Source organism: Sus scrofa, chromosome 10 (assembly GCF_000003025.6).
Source record: "Sus scrofa isolate TJ Tabasco breed Duroc chromosome 10, Sscrofa11.1, whole genome shotgun sequence".
Lineage (NCBI taxonomy): Eukaryota > Metazoa > Chordata > Mammalia > Artiodactyla > Suidae > Sus > Sus scrofa.
The window spans coordinates 54,440,270-54,456,303 of record NC_010452.4 but is presented as its reverse complement, the minus strand read 5'-3'; the positions used below and the strand labels follow the sequence as shown (position 1 = coordinate 54,456,303).

Sequence of the window (16,034 nt, the reverse complement as noted above, 5' to 3'; positions counted from 1 at the left end):
AAGCGACATATATCAAATCATTTCCATCGATTTATTAGAATCAAGTAGGGAACTATGTTTAGGAAACTAGTTTTAAGGAACTATTGTTATGCTAGACACTCAGGTACGTAATATGATATTAACCATTGACTTGGTGCTTTGAAGGTCCAGGTGTCAGTTGATCATTTGATCCTTAAAATAACCCTTTAAAGAAATTTCTTGATTACAGATGAGCAAACTATGCCTTAAAGAGGTTAAATGATTTATAAAATTATACAATACTTAGTACCAAAGCTAGGATGTAATTTCAAGTCTGTCTGACTCCAAAACCATGCTACTTCATTCAAAAATTAGGAAAGGACCATTGAAAATTTAAAATAAAGCTCTATCTAGTTCCACTAAAAGAAGATTGTAAAATATGCATCTTATGGTTAACAAAGAATAAGACTGTAATAGTCTATTCTGAGCATCTATAGGTGAATGAATTTTATGTGGACCTTTGTCAGGTTCAAGAAAGTCAAATTGTTTTGTGCATCATGGAAGAATATGTCACATCCCTATTATGGAATTACATTTATTCATAGTTATCTATAAAAAATAAGAATGGTATTTCAATAATTTTTATTTATTAGAGGTATACATATTACTGGAAATATGATAATTTATTCAGGTATATCAAATGAGAGCCAGTAAGTATCACTAGAAATATCCATGTAAATAAAACCAAAATTTTTTTCTTAAAATTTGTAATTCCTCTCAAAGTTAATATTTGGCATAAATAAACTGAAAATTATATGACTCCAATTTATTTGGCCTATGTTTTTATTTTTTATTTTTTTTGTCTTTCCTAGGGCTGCTCCTGCAGCATATGGAGTTCCCAGGCTAGGGGTCTAATTGGAGCTATAGTTGCCAGCCTCCACCACAGCCACAGCAACGTGGGATCCGAACCGAATCTGCAAACTACACCACAGCTCATGGCAACGCTGGATCCTTAACCCACTGAGCACGGCCAGGGATCGAACCCACAACCTCATGGTTCCTAGTCGGATTCGTTTACCACGGGCCACAACAGGAACTCCTATTTGGCCTATGTTTTTATACTGTTTTTGAATAAAATAACTCACATCTCCCTTTGCTAATCATCGTCATCATCCCACCTATTTGACAGCTTCAGGAAACAAACATGAAATTATTTGAATGAATTAAAAATAAAATATTAAAATATATGTACATAAATTGATAATTAATTGATGAATTCATTTTTAAATAAATGGATACTGCCTATAGTCTCTGGACCCTTTGCTGTCATGAACTCCTGAGATCAGCAATTACAAAAAGATTAGTTACTATGAATTTTTTTCCATGAGCAGCTCTCATCAAGCGTATACCTTATAAGGATGACAAAGCCTAAGGGAATCAGAAAAGTGTATCTTAATTACTGTAAATAAGAAACTGTCTTAAAACCAAAGGTAGTTTTTATTGATGACATTTTAAATTGCTTTTAGGATTATAAATGTGCCCACTCCAGATTCTTAATCTTATTAGGAGGTTTCTGTCTTAAAGGTCTTTCAGGCATTGACTAATTAATTTATCTTTGTAATACCACTGAGAAATAGGCAAACAAGTTAAACTGGAATTATGTTTACACAGAATTATAATTCCTGTGTTATTAAAAAAGACTTAGCAGAGATCATAATAATTAGTCAGAAACCAGATAGCAATAGGCATAAGAAAAGTACATAAGAAAGGCAACAAAGGAGTTCCCGTCATGGCTCAGCGGTTAACAAATTCGAGTAGGAACCATGAGGTTTGCGAGTTAGATCCCTGGCCTTGCTCTGTGGATTAAGGATCCGGCATGGCCGTGAGCTGTGGTGTAGGTTGCAGATGTGGCTCGGATCCCACATTGCTGTGGCTCTGGCGTAGGCTGGTGGTTGCAGCTCCGGTTGGACCCCTAGCTTGGGAACCTCCATATGCCACGAGTATGGCCCTAGAAAAGGACAAAAAAGACAGAAGAAGAAAAAAAAAAAAGAAAGGCAATAAAGAGGTGCACATGCACTTAGAAATATGTGGGTATGCCCTAATTTCCTCTGACAGTCTGTTCCCAACAGTGATTTCATGGGCCATGTCGTGAGATGGCTTCACGGGGTTTTGAAGTCACAGTTCTGTATGGCTGTACCTGCCACAAATGTGCATGGACCACCAGAACCTATATACTTTTGCAAACTTTTCAAAAATGTTCCATAAATTAATTTTCCTCCATATGATACTACCTATGCTTTTCTCGAAATTTTGGTACCGCTCCTTTCAAATAGTTAACTTTCTGCAGAATATAAGGAATTAGCAATTTCAGTTAATTTTATTTATGTCACACATGCTTGTTACAGTTTCCCTCCTGAATTTTTATTTTGTGTTTTTCCCAGACGGTTAATTAATTTATTGTGTCTTCACATGACAATTATCCTAAACCTCTTTCCCTTTTACGTTAGATATTTCTTATGAGATGAGATTCAAATAGGATATGGTTCACCATTTGTCATGTACTCCAAATAAATCAACTAAATTTCAATATTCTGTTTTTTTTGATCTAAAGGGCTTTTTTGTGACAATGTTCAGGGTTCTGTTCGCCTTTCTGGTTGCAGAAGGGTCCTTTATTACATATATAGTTTCTGTTTGTTTTGATTTTTTATCATGTCATTAAAGGAGGGATAATAAATTAGTGACACACAAAGTCTTCTCACACCTAACCAAAATAGCTCTTCTTCCTGTAGTCATCATCTCAGCTGGTGGATAATGGTCCACCAGTCACCAGGTGAAACCCTGGCCCATATTCTAGACCGTATCCTTCCTTCCCAACTTTCTTCATCCAATTAATCATAATCCTTCCAGTTGTACCTCTACATATATTTTTACCATCCTTTCCACTCCCATGCCTTCAGGTCTCATCTGAATAGCTTCTGGTTGTTCCTTTTAAAGAGCTTCGGTGCCCTCTCCTCTAGGTTAAGTGTCCTCTCTGGGTCCTTACTCTGACCCTGCCTGGTCCTAATTGTTTATCCTTCTGCGATGCTCTCCTGCACCACCTCTGAACTCCTTGAAGGCAGGAACGGGAGTGGGACTTACTCGTTTGATGCTCAGCCCCTTGATTTAGTGCCTGGTACATATACGTTTTTGAATAAATGATTTTTGACTCCCTGAATGAATGACTGAACAAACAAAACTTTCTTTTAGCTCCCCCCAATGCCTGTTTTATATATACCCCATACTGACAAAATAATGATCCAATTACCCAGGGGTGATCGTATTGAATATATAGCTTTCAAGGATCATCTTCCAAACAAACTCCAAGTCCTATGTCAGGTTAAGGGTACCAAACCACGGCAAGGTTTGAAGACTTGAAAGCCATGACCTTATTCAATATTATATTGAATATATAGCATTACAGTTGATGAATGTATAGCATCAAAGCACTTCCTGAAATTCTAGTGCTTGTTTTTGTTTATGTTTTAGTGATTTGCGTGTGTGTGCATGTCTGTGTGTGTATGTATTACCTGAGCTCAAATTTTTGTTTGCCACTTAGGCCACTCTTAACCACTCTGATGTGAGTTAGTTTCCCTTTGAACCAGTTATAATCTGAACCCCATGTGATTATTTTCTGTTGCATGTATATAAGGAGAATGTTAGGTGAGATACAGTAGGAAGTATAAATTGAGCTAAGAAGTCACTGTCATTCTCTGAGGCTGTGACATCTATGGTCCCTGTTGATGCTTTGCCCCGTATCCCATCTCCCTGCCTGAATGCTCGGAGTATGTGGAAATTTCTGGGCCAGGGCTCGAACCCAAGGCAAGATAACTGCTGAATCTTTAACTGCTAGGCCACCAAGGGAGCTCTGAGGAGGCAGTTTCTAACACACTGCCAACTTCCCAACTTAAGTGCTGTGACTCTTTTTTCTGCCTGAGGGTGCAAGCATGTGTAACCCTGAGGAAGAAGCAAGTCAACTGCCCACAGGGGCAGCCTTTGATCAGTAGGCGATGGGAGTTGACGGATAAATGTCCTAGCCTCTGGACCTCCAGTGAGATGATTCTGAGGCATATTTCTCCTACTGTTTCTCAGAGGGTCTCCTAGATGAGACCTGACTATAGTGGTAATTCATCCAATAATGTGCCTGTTACTGGTTTTTCTCTTTTCCTTGTCTCGCTTTACCCACCTCCTTTAGCAGATGCTTTCAAGGGTCATCTTCCACACAAACTCCCTGCTCCAAGTCCTATGGGGGTCCCAAACCCACTAAGGCAAGGTTTAAAGAAATACGAAAGCCATGACCAACCAAGGTTGAGAGACCATTATAGTCATAAGAGACATCATGCCAAAGTCCCAGAGCCCAGGGTTAAGAGTGACTATTTCAAGGAACTAAAAATATTTCTAGAAGGTTCGTTGGAACAGAGAATGCAAAGGGGGAATCATGAGGTAGCCGGGGACCAATTAACAGTAAGTCTTAGAACTCATTTTCACTATTTTAGCATGATTCCAGGAGCGATGGGATTCTAGATTGAATGATTGGAAGACTGGGAATGATATGCTCAATAGTATGGGGAATGAATTCTGAGGGAAATGGAGCCAAGACACTTGTGAGCAAGTTATTGGGAAAAAGTGACCTGTACTTGGTGAAGGGTACCAGTAATATGTGAAGAGAAATGGGTAGATTTCATACCTATTGAGAAGGTAACACATTTCTAAATTGCCGTTGATATTTCTTATCAGCGTGAAGCAGGTCATGATAATGACGAAGCTAAGCTGGTCACGTAAATAGGGAAAGATTCCAATCGTTGCTGTTGTGCTTCAGGATAATATATGAGTATGTTTTCCTTGAGAATTGTTTACTTCTCAAAAAAAAAATCTTTAACTTATGTATGTGTTTATCTCAATTTTATCCTAAGAAATATTTATATATTTGTTCTACCTGAGAAACTCATATTATATTCCTCTGGTTCATCTTTGGTAGTAATTGATAGAGTTTGGTAGTGATGGATGTTTAAACCAAACTCCTGTTCAGAAAGTGAGAATGCCAATGGGCTGTAAACGTTACTAATGTTCTCAGGAACGTGGAAGTAAATTGAAATGATGGAGAACAATACACTACAGAGAGTTTTATATCGTATCTGATGTCGTCTTTGAAATGTGTGATTTGGCCACTGAAGTTTTTATTTTAGGGTTATCAGTAACCATTCGTTTTAGTTAGTGCAGTGGAAATAGATTTTGTTTTTCCCATTAGTTAGCATAAAATTAAAATGGTGGTAAGCCCTTTCTGAAGAAAGGAAGGAAAAAAACGAATTGAAAGTCATTATAAATTTTGAATGATTAATATCGTGCCGAATAAGTCATTAGAAATCTCTGATGGATATAAAAAAGCAATCATTTATACACCCTGGAAAGAGCTCAATTCAATCTCGCTATGCTTCTCTATTTTTTAAAATTTGTATGTTGTTGGGAGAGATATAATATAGAAATTGTTGGATTTTAACATAACAGCCTTTTATTCTATGTGGTCTGTTCATGCTATTGGGCTCTAAGTCAGCCAAGTAATTTCCCTATGGATCCTTTTATTTCAGTTGATCGTCTTTATTACAGCTCACTATTTTTCTTGTTTCTTTTCTTGTCTTATAATAATATATCTGGTTCATATCAGGTTGAACACACAAAAAATGGTGTTTCTTTTCCTTTGGTTTTCTTTATGTTTTGTTTTTACCTTTATATACACACACACACACACACACACACGTATAATGTATAACAATAAAATATTTTATAACTATAGATATAGATATCCAAAACTTCAGACCCTTTTTTAGAAAAAAAAGAGGGGCAAAATTTATGAACTCTCCAATCGTCCTCTATGCAAAGTAAAAGCAGCTTTCTAGTAACCAGCATTTTTTTATTCTTTGACTCTGTGCTTTTAAAAGTGAACATAAAACAGTTGACCCTTGAGCAGTGCTGGGTGTTAGGGGTGCCAACCCCCAACCAGTTGAAAGTTCACACACTGCTATCTCTGCCTCAAAAACAAAGGAATTGACAAATGACTTGTCCAGGGGCTGGATGCTGAAACAGTTTGCACAGAATCAGGACTCAAACCCTAGTTTTTTTGATTCCATATATTGTGATCTCTAATCAAACACAAACTTTCTCCACACTTTGACAATTTGAAGATCTCTAGAATGAAAGCATGGATACTATATTTATTGGGGAAAAATGCCTTGTAATTGGAATTGACCAACACAGTCCAAACCTACGCTGTTCAGTGGTCATCTGTATAGTGAATCTAGGGAGTTCATCACATCTAAAAATAAAAATATCCGCAGGTACAAAATGTCTTGTTCTGTAGGTACAAAATATCTTGTCCCATGAAACTGCCTTTTGTTTTGAGGTGTATAGAAGGTAAGTTGAATATGTAATTGCATAAAATAAAATTTTTATTTTATTTTTTATTCAGTGAAACTTGACAGATAACATGCTCTACTCTTGTGGAGATGATTACGCAAACTAAAAGAACCCTAAAATAAATTGTTCATCATGACGCTGACCTACTTTGTAGTGGACAATGGAAAGGCAATGGTGATGTTAGAGAGAATAGCTTGACTCAGAGTTGAAACTTCTCGACTCCCTTTGTAAGGAAGAACAGATCAACAGACCATAACAGCTCAAGCCTATTCTTTTCACAAACTTCAAATATTTAATTATGAGGGAAAAAGTCTTGTTTCCATCCAGCATCCAGGTTCTAAAAATCAACTACAATAATAGTGGTGCAAAGTAGAAGCATCATTTTTTTTTTTTTTTTTTTTTTTTTTTTAGCGAAAGGCTTTCCTTTTACATTTATTATTGTGCATATTATTGATTTTCTTTCCTGGTTGTTGTTCCTTGCAGAGAGTGAATCTGTCCTTCGATTTTCCATTTTATGGCCATTTCCTACGTGAAATCACTGTGGCAACTGGGGGTAAGTGGTTTTCTACCCATTCACCTTAAAGAATCTATAGTTTCACTATAGTCATTGTTTTTAATTTACTTCATATTTCAAAAGCGGCATTTATTGGAAAAACCATTGTCTTCCATCACAAAATCATGGGTATAAATTAAACCTAAGAAAGAGTATAGCTTTTGGGAAGTATTTTCTTCAGGAAAAAAAAAGTGTATTTATGATGTTTTTCAGCTTAGATTCATCTTTGCTTTCTTTCCAAGTTTTAATCCATGCTTGATAATGTGGAAGAATGCATGATGGGGAATGAAGAAAGAAAAGGTGCTTAAGGAAACTATGGGAGTATTTTTATTTTCTTTTAATTTATACACATACACACACACACATTCACATTCAAAATGGCATTATATTAGCTTTAGTTGCTTTGTTTTGGGGTTTTTTCCCCCCTTTTAATGCCACCTATGTTTACTGGAATCATGACAGTTTTAAAAATAAACACTGAAATTCAGTTTGAATTCTCTTCATTTCATTTTTCCCCACAAATGGAGGTTACTTTAGAGATTAACAATAGCCTAAAAAGGCAGTTATCATTTTTTATAGTATATTCCAGGAGTCAGAAAAATTTAATCCTTGAGTGCTACTAGCAGAAAGAAGCAAAATGCCAGAGAATATCCTTCTTTGCCTCACATAGAGTGGTAGAGAAAATAGAAGAATGAGAGGAAAACATAAAAATGGAAGAGTAAATAAAGAGTCAAGTTCAATGAAATCCATAGATATGACGAAGAGTCTGTGAATGGCGCATGCCTAAAGCACCATAGAGCAGAGTCCCTTTCCTTCATGGGGTTTTATTTTTGGTCTTCTGGATGGTATGGAAACCACGTTGGTCACTCACCATATTTCAGATTTAGACGATATGTAGGATTCCGAAGATTTGTAATCAGAAATACCAATAAGCACGTAAAAGTTTTGAGTACCATCTCTGAGCACTAGTTAATGAAGCTAGTTCTGCCTTAGGGTCGTGTCGCCTAGTGGACTATTAGACAAGGTGAAGCAGAAATATGGAGTTCCTTAGAAATGCAAATGATGAAATACGGGTTTCCAGAGATGATAAAGCTCAAACATCTGTGAGAATCCTTAAAACTTTATAGAGAAATTACTATTTAAAACATGTCTTCAAGGAAGTTATAATTTCTGTGATGTATAGGAAAGGAACAGTAGGGCATAGGGTAGGCTATCCTGAATAAATACTGTGTGAAAAAGGAAAGTAGTGGAGGATGTTTGGGACAGTAAATAATTAAGTTTGATTGAAGCTGGGTATAGGTTCACAAAACATATTAAGATGTGAAAAGTAGGTTGGGACAAGTTTCTATACTGCCTCAAGAGTCAATTTGAGTCACTAGCCCTTTATTGCATAAGTTATAAACTTTAGGAAGCTGAATCAAGACATTTGTGTAATGCCTTAAAATATAAAAAGACCAAAGTTAGTACGTATAATTGGAAGAATATTACGTGACAAATATTGAGGGCTTTGGTGGTTCTGTGGCTTTAAACCAAGGGAGAAAAATGATATATTAGCAAAAATTACAAAGTCTAAGCATAAGAGATGGCTTTAGGGAAAACCAGTGGTTTCAGTCAGAGGCTATTAAATTTTGTGTAAAAATAGGAGTATATATAAGGAAAAGTCACACAAGGATCATGTCTTTATGAAGCTCACCATGTATTTCTGTGCTAGTATAGTGCCAGGCATCTAATAGACATTTAATTAATGTGTTGAAGGAAAAGGAGAAAAGTAAATTAAGCGATTGCCCCTATAAGCCATAAACGACCTTAAGTCCTCTCACATCTTTAAAATATGACATAAACATGGTTATTTTATGAACATGAGGCATGTTTTCTGACCCTTAGGTTACCAGTGTTCTACTGGATTTTTAAAAGTGAACTATTAATCACATTTGTTCAAAATCTGTACACGCAGTGGTGAAAATATGGGTAGCTTTGCATTTTCAGTTCTCAAATCATTTTATCTTAAAAGTCATGTCAGTGATTCAGCCTATAAGAAGTTAAGATTTCCCTTAGCTGAGTTGGTAGGAAAAAACCCAAACAGATGGCTGTATCATGTTTACTGCTTCAAAGTACCATTTTTTTCTTTGAAAAGATCCTCAAAATAAGTGAAAAATATGGTGTCTTGAATGATCTCTATTTTCTTTGAAGAAAACGCTAATGTAAAGAAAGCTTTTTATTTTTGCTGAAGAAATACTAGTATGGCACTTTCATGTGTAAATCCAAACCCTGTTTAGAGAGGTGCAGCCGAGATAATTTAGACTTTGACCTGGTCTAAGTTATCCAAAATGAAATCAGTTTTCTGCAGAAGTTTTCAGCTAAATAAATTGCTTGTCTACATTTCCATTGCTCACTTAGTCAGTATTGGTTGAACATCTACTATGTGAAAGACACGGTACATGATACTTTGGTTTGTGCAGAGAAGAATAAACTGTGCTTCCTCCAGGAGCTTAGAAGCTAAGAAGAAGGAGTATATGACTAAGCAATAAGACAAGGTTGACTGTGAGTGCCAAGGGAGCAGAAAGTGGCTCCAAGAGGAGATTGTTCTTGTTGGACAAGTCAAGAACAGGTTTGTGAAAGAGCTGTCATTTGACAATAGCCTTGAAGGAAGGTGAAATTTTAGTAGGCAAAGAGGCAGGTTGAAAAGAGGTGAAGAAGGAAGGGGAAAGGACATCCCAGACAAAGGGATGCTGAGCTAAGTGACAGTGCTGAGCCCGTGTTGAACATATTTGGAAGGCTGTCAAGTAAATCTGTTTATCTTGAAATGGAGACCTAGAGTAAGAGTCTAGTGAAGGGGAGATGCAAAAAGTGATATAAAACACTTTAAACTGTAGACATTTAAATGACATCCAGCAAGCATTGGGTTTCTGTGAGCAAAGAATATGTCTGGCTGAATCTGCCAGTGGAGGATGGGGAAGATGAGGGGGGTGAATGGCAAAGAAAGCAGCAGGTTTTTCTGTACTTCCACATGGGTTTCAGTGCCTGAAGCCAGGGAAGGACACATTATTTGTTTTGTCTCATCACTGTGGTTTCAAAAGTTTTCAGCTGGAAGGATCCATTAGGACACAGGTGAACAAACCTAAGAACAGCTTAGAATCACAGATTTTCAGTGGATCTCTTCTTCTTCTTTTATAGTGCCACTCCCTCACGGCAGCATAAGAAATTCCCAGGCTAGGAGTCGAATTGGAGCTGTAGCTGCCGGCCTATGCACAGCCATCGCAACGCCAGATCTGAGCCACATCTGGAACCTGCACCACAGCTTGCAGCTCACAGCAATGCCAGATTCTTAACCCACTGAGTGTGACCGGGCATTGAACCCATGTCTTCATAGATACTAGTTGGGTTTATTACCACTGAGCCACAAGGGGAATTCCATCAGTGGGTCTCTTCTGATTAACTGGCTATTATAAGCAGATACCTACTTAGCAAATGCTCGTCATCTTAGAAACCTTAAAAAAAGTTACTAACCATGAAAGACTTGAAAGAAAAATAGAAACCACAAGATAGGTTAAATAAAGTTGACTGCAGGTCATGACAATTAGACTAGGGATTGCAACTTTTAATTTGGGACACATCAGATTCTATGAAACTGAAATGAGCAGAGATATTCTATTGACTGTCAGTTCTCTTTGAATGTATCTACAGATTCCTTTTGAACCTGTTTCCATACTGAATTTAAGAAAAAGAAAGTGAAATGTTAAAGTGTATATTTTAAATCACAATCCCCTTCCTTCCTACTTAATGCTGCCCCATTTCCCATGCCTCCTTAAAATCTCTCTCTCCACATAGTTTAACTAAAATGACCTTAAAGATAATGTCTTATGTTATTGCGAGGAGCAGTACAACTTCAAAGCAGAAAGAAGTTTAAAAATACAGATATATATATATATATAATTTATCGTGATCCATCTTTGCATGTGTATATTTTCATTGTGAGTAAAATTAAATTTTTAATTAAAATGTAAATATAAACCCAATATCCAGTCATTTATTTCTAAACTACAAAAGTGAATCCTTGCTTATTAAGCATTTTAATTTTCAAAAGCTTCAATCATGCATACATATAATATACACGATGAACTGGAAATACCATCTTATTTTCTGGTTCACTGGCAGCAGAATCTGAAAGCACTCATTTATCTTTCTATTAAAAAAAAATATGTCAGAATACAAATATTTCAGACATTGGAAAACTAGTCCTCTGCGCTTTTTATACAAATACTTCCATTAAATGTACCACAAGTTTTGTTGTTTGCATATCACATTGCCTTTTATTTCCCTTCCATACGAATATTTTAATTGGTTCTTTTTAAAATTTTTTGGTTGTTAAGGTGATCTTTTAAAAGCTTCAAGAAAGTAGATTTACTCTTGAGGATTTGATTTTTTAATTCTTGTGTCTATCACTTAGTAATGTTTTTTTCATGAGTCCATCATGGGCACTACATGTAACTAAGATGAGAGAAAAGTGGGAAGTGGGAGGGGGTGATAAATGAAGATAAAAAGTTGACATTATCCAGATAATTCTGGTCCCCAAATTTTTAAATATGCAACAGATGCTGTTTCAAAATTAAAATAGTGTGTGGCATCACACACAAGCTGTACATGAGATTAGGAATCAAAGATGAGGATTTCCTGTTGTGGCGCAGTGGAAACAGATCCATCTGGTATCCATGAGGTTGCGGGTTCAATCCCCGGCCTTGCTCAGTGGGTTAAGGATCCAACCTTGCGGTGAGCTGTGGTGTAGGTTGCAGACGTGGCTCAGAATCTGCATTGCTGTGGCTGTGGCATAAGCCTGTGGCTGCAGATCCACTTAGACACCTAGTCTGGGAACCTCTCTATGCTGTGGGTGCAGCCCTAAAAAGAAAAAAAAAGAAAAAAAAAAGAGTCAAAGATGACACGAATCAAAAGGCTAATGATGAACATGTATTACTTACCTTGATTCTATGAAGCCTTTGCCTTCCTTTCCTTTCTACCGTAATTTCTAGTTGGAGATTTAAGAGTAAAATCATTTAGATTTTTTTTAGTATATGAGAACAATTTTAGTGAAAAGCCTACCTCACATACATCTCTTTCCTTTTTCCAGTTTAATTAGTGTTATTGACATACAGCACTGTATAAGTTTAAGGCATCAATTTTAGCTAATAAAATATAAAATGTTGATTATGTAATCAGTTTTTAATATTTGAAAAATTGATACAGGGCACTAAGAAAATCATACAACAAAAGTAAAGTACACATATTTGGTTCTCCATGTCTCTGGGTTCCATACTCAGAGATTCAATCAACTGAGAATCAAAAATATTCCAAAAAAGTTTTGGAAAGTTCCAGGAAGCAAAACTTGAATTTGCTGTGAGCTAGCAACTATTTACATAGCATTTACATTGTATTTACAACTATTTGCATATAATTTACATTGTATTAGGTATTATACAATCTAGTGATAGTTTAAAGTCTGTGGGAGGTTGTGCATAAGTTATATGCAAATACTACATCATTTTATATAAGGGACTTGAGCATCCAAGAGTTTTGGGATGGAGCTGGGGGCGGTGGTGTCTGGAAGACTAAGTAATAACTATCTCCTTCTTCCTATGCCTCCTAATCCACTAGTAATCTTCCCAAGGGCGGGAACTGTTACTATTTGAGCTATGGTACATTAAATTCAAATTAAAACTAATTTCTTATATCTTGTTAATAATCATCTGTTTTTTCCCCCTTTAAATCCCCTGTAAGAGAGGTTTTAAAATAGTACATATTATTTTGATTGAGTTTTCAGGAAGCATGTTATCAAATCTTCCAGCTTTCTCTTAAATTTTTGCTTTCAAATAGTAACATTTTAATTGTCGTCCCAAAGAATATTTCATGCTTTTTAGAGGTATTTGATTCATAACAGTTTTAAAAGGCTTTTTAAGAGCAGAAGAGAGTTAGTTATTACTCATGATGATTGATTTATAAATACTAACTCCATCATCTTTCAAGTATATAACCTCATATAGCAGAACTTATTCCATCCATTAACTTTCTGAATCTATTGAAAAAGCGAATGAAGTTATTTTGCTCTTTTATTATTATTATTATTATCCTTATATTGTTACCGGTGTCAGAAGATCTGATGCATGAAGGGAAATACTGAGGTGATAGATATTGGACAAAAGTAAATCTGTTCCAATTTGGTTCACTAATTTAAAGTAACAAACTCAAGTCTCAAAGATTCTTGGACAGAAAGATAAGTTGTGTGATGTCTGTTCTGCTGTATCTGAATGATTTTCTGTGCTGTCCCACCAGAAAGTTCATCTTAGCTCTCCTTCTTAGTAATTTACTCTTCCCTAAACTGTTTCATGTCCAATATTATTCCATTTCTTTTCTCTGTGGCTTTATGAATTATATGTGCACAAGCCCTTTTTTTTCCTCCTGTGTATCAATAAGTCATATTTCATCAGCACTGGCTCCTGGGGATTGGGGATGAAACGTAGTTGGAGGTGAGAGCAGCAGGAACCCAGAGAGGGGTCACCCAGGATTCAGTATGAAAAATTCCAGAGGAGAAATATGGGTAGAAAGAAGGAGGATCATTTCACAAGAGAGGATCCCTGGTAGATAAGTCAGGTCTGTGACAGGAACGGGGGAAGGCTGATCGGTGGGAATGGGAAATGGTGTGAAAAGCAGATTCTCCAGGCTCAGCCTCTTCCACTGTCATGATAGCCACACGGAGTCCACCTACCATTAGGTGGATGTTCACTTGGGAATGTTTGTCTCTGGAAGGCACCATGTGTCCTCTCATGGATCCAGGCTTTGTTTGAAACATTGGCAGGTATTTTGCTTGCTTCCTTTCCTAATCACTGCATCAGTAACTCACATAAATAACAATATTGCATACATGCTCAAATGCATCACCTAGATGAAAATGGAAGGAGTCTAGGTGACTCTAATTAATAAAGTAACAAAGTATAGCAACTACTCTAATATTGTCCAATGCAGGAAAAGGGAGAAACATACAAAGTGAGGCAGGATTGACTTTGGATTCTGGCCATTTCAGGAATAAGTTCAAAGGAGTTCTATTCCTTCTGAAAGCAGCAACTGAAATTCATTTTCTTGGAGGAGCAGTCTGATATGTAGATTAAGATAAATAGACTCTTGAAGCAGAATGTGGGGGCTTCATAAGTCAAACCAGTCAATAGCTGTTATGATCCTCAGTAAATTACTTAACTCCCCTGCCTCAGTTTCCCAGTCTGTAAAATGAACGTTCCTAGTTCATAAGGATTTTTGTCAAGTTAATTAATTCATATGTTATTGATAACCTGTTTCATAGAAAATGCTATGTAAATAGGTTATTATATTATGATTACTATTTTATATGCTTTTTAAAAACTTATTCCTTTGCAAAATACATTCTCTGTAAAGCTGTGCTTTATCTGTTGTTTTCTTTGATGACACGATTCTTAGCTCAGAGGGTGTTTAGAGCCTTAACTCTTCATTATCATCTCCTTTTAAAGGTTGGCTCATCCATTCATGACTGGGGGAGTATAGGAGTGTGTAGATGGTTCGGCATCCTCTTTATCAGCATGGGTTTATCTGTAACCTCTGAGTGCACTGCAGAATCTCTTTTAAGGGCTTCCGAGCACTGTAACTCTATCTATATTTAGCAATTTTGTAACACATGCCAGAAGAATCTTGAAATGTTTCCTTAATCGTGATATTATGAGTCATAACTGGATAACAGGCATTATTATAATCAGCAGGCCATACATACCTTTATGCTTCTTATTCTACCCTTTGTAGAACAAGAACTTTAAGGACAAGTCCTCAAAGCATAAAGTTAGTTATGGGTAAAATGATGGAGATGACAATGAACATTGCCCTGGTGGCATCTTGGTTGCCTTTCATAGACCTGAGATTCAATTAGTTGCTAATAATACAACTTGAAAATGTATTGAAGTCCCAACTTTAAATGTAAATGTAAATATGTTTAGTTAGACTTATATGTGATGTTTTGCATTTGAATTAGGAGACAGATTTTTTTTTCTTTTGTCTTTTTAGGGCCACACCCATAGCATATGGAGGTTCCCAGCCTACACCACAGCCACAGCAATGCAGTATTTGAGCCACATCTGTGACCTACACCACAGCTCATGGCAATGTTGGATCCTTAACCCATTGAGCGAGGCCAAGGATGGAACCCATGTGCTTATGAATGCTAGTCATGTTTGTTAACCACTGAGCCAAGATGGGAACTCTAGGAGACAGATTTCTTTATGTGCTCCTGTTACTTCAGGCTAATCTTCATTGTCAGGATCTTTCTCTCTCTTTTGTTTAATACTTCACAGAAAACTAGTAGGTATAATATACAAACAGCTCAAGTTTGTCTTCTGACTACAACTGATAGAGCTCTGGATTTGGGACATATTATTAAAAATTAACAAGTCTACATATTTTGTTGGTTATTTCTGATAGCATTATGGTAGATTTAGATTACCTTGTTGATTTGGCTAGCCTGAGGCTACAAAGAGATTTTCATTTAATCTGCTGTAATTATTATTCAAATGAGGGGTTTCTGCTGAAGACAAAGAAAATGAAAAAAAAAAGCCCTTTTAATTGGTTTATTATCAATTTACATAGCTCTTTTAAAAAACAAACTTCTTTTAATTAATAGCTTGTAGAGAGAATCAATAGCACTTTTAGATTACTCCAAGAAAATAGAAAAAGTAAAGAATTTGGAACAATTAGATTTTACTCCCAAAAATACTGTAAGTGATAAAAATGAAATTATTTTAATTTTTAAAAAATTGTGGTAAATATATAGCAAAATATTTACCATACTATATATGAAATTAAGTATTCAGCTCTGAATAATTTTCCCCCAGGTATTCTTTTTTTTAAATAGTACTCTCTTTAGATAACTAATCAGTTTCCTTTAAAATGCCTTAAAACACAATTATTTCCCCAAACTTTACACCAGTGCCTTCTTGTAAGCAGAGTTTACTGTTCTCAGTAAGTGGCCGTGGGGGAAAAAAACTATTCCACTAGACAAATACTTGCGAAGGTC

General features: G+C 36.2%; 1 protein-coding gene across 3 annotated transcripts in view; it reads left to right on the top strand.

Annotated features, from left to right (window-relative positions):
• The window catches only part of PLXDC2 (plexin domain containing 2), a 416,934-nt gene that overhangs the window by 220,930 nt on the left and 179,970 nt on the right, over positions 1–16,034 (top strand). For all 3 annotated transcript variants that reach the window (XM_021064961.1, XM_021064962.1, XM_021064963.1), the window contains exon 5: positions 6,889–6,958. In XM_021064961.1, coding sequence (XP_020920620.1) covers positions 6,889–6,958 — 70 coding nt within the window. The remainder of the gene's footprint in view (positions 1–6,888; positions 6,959–16,034) is intronic.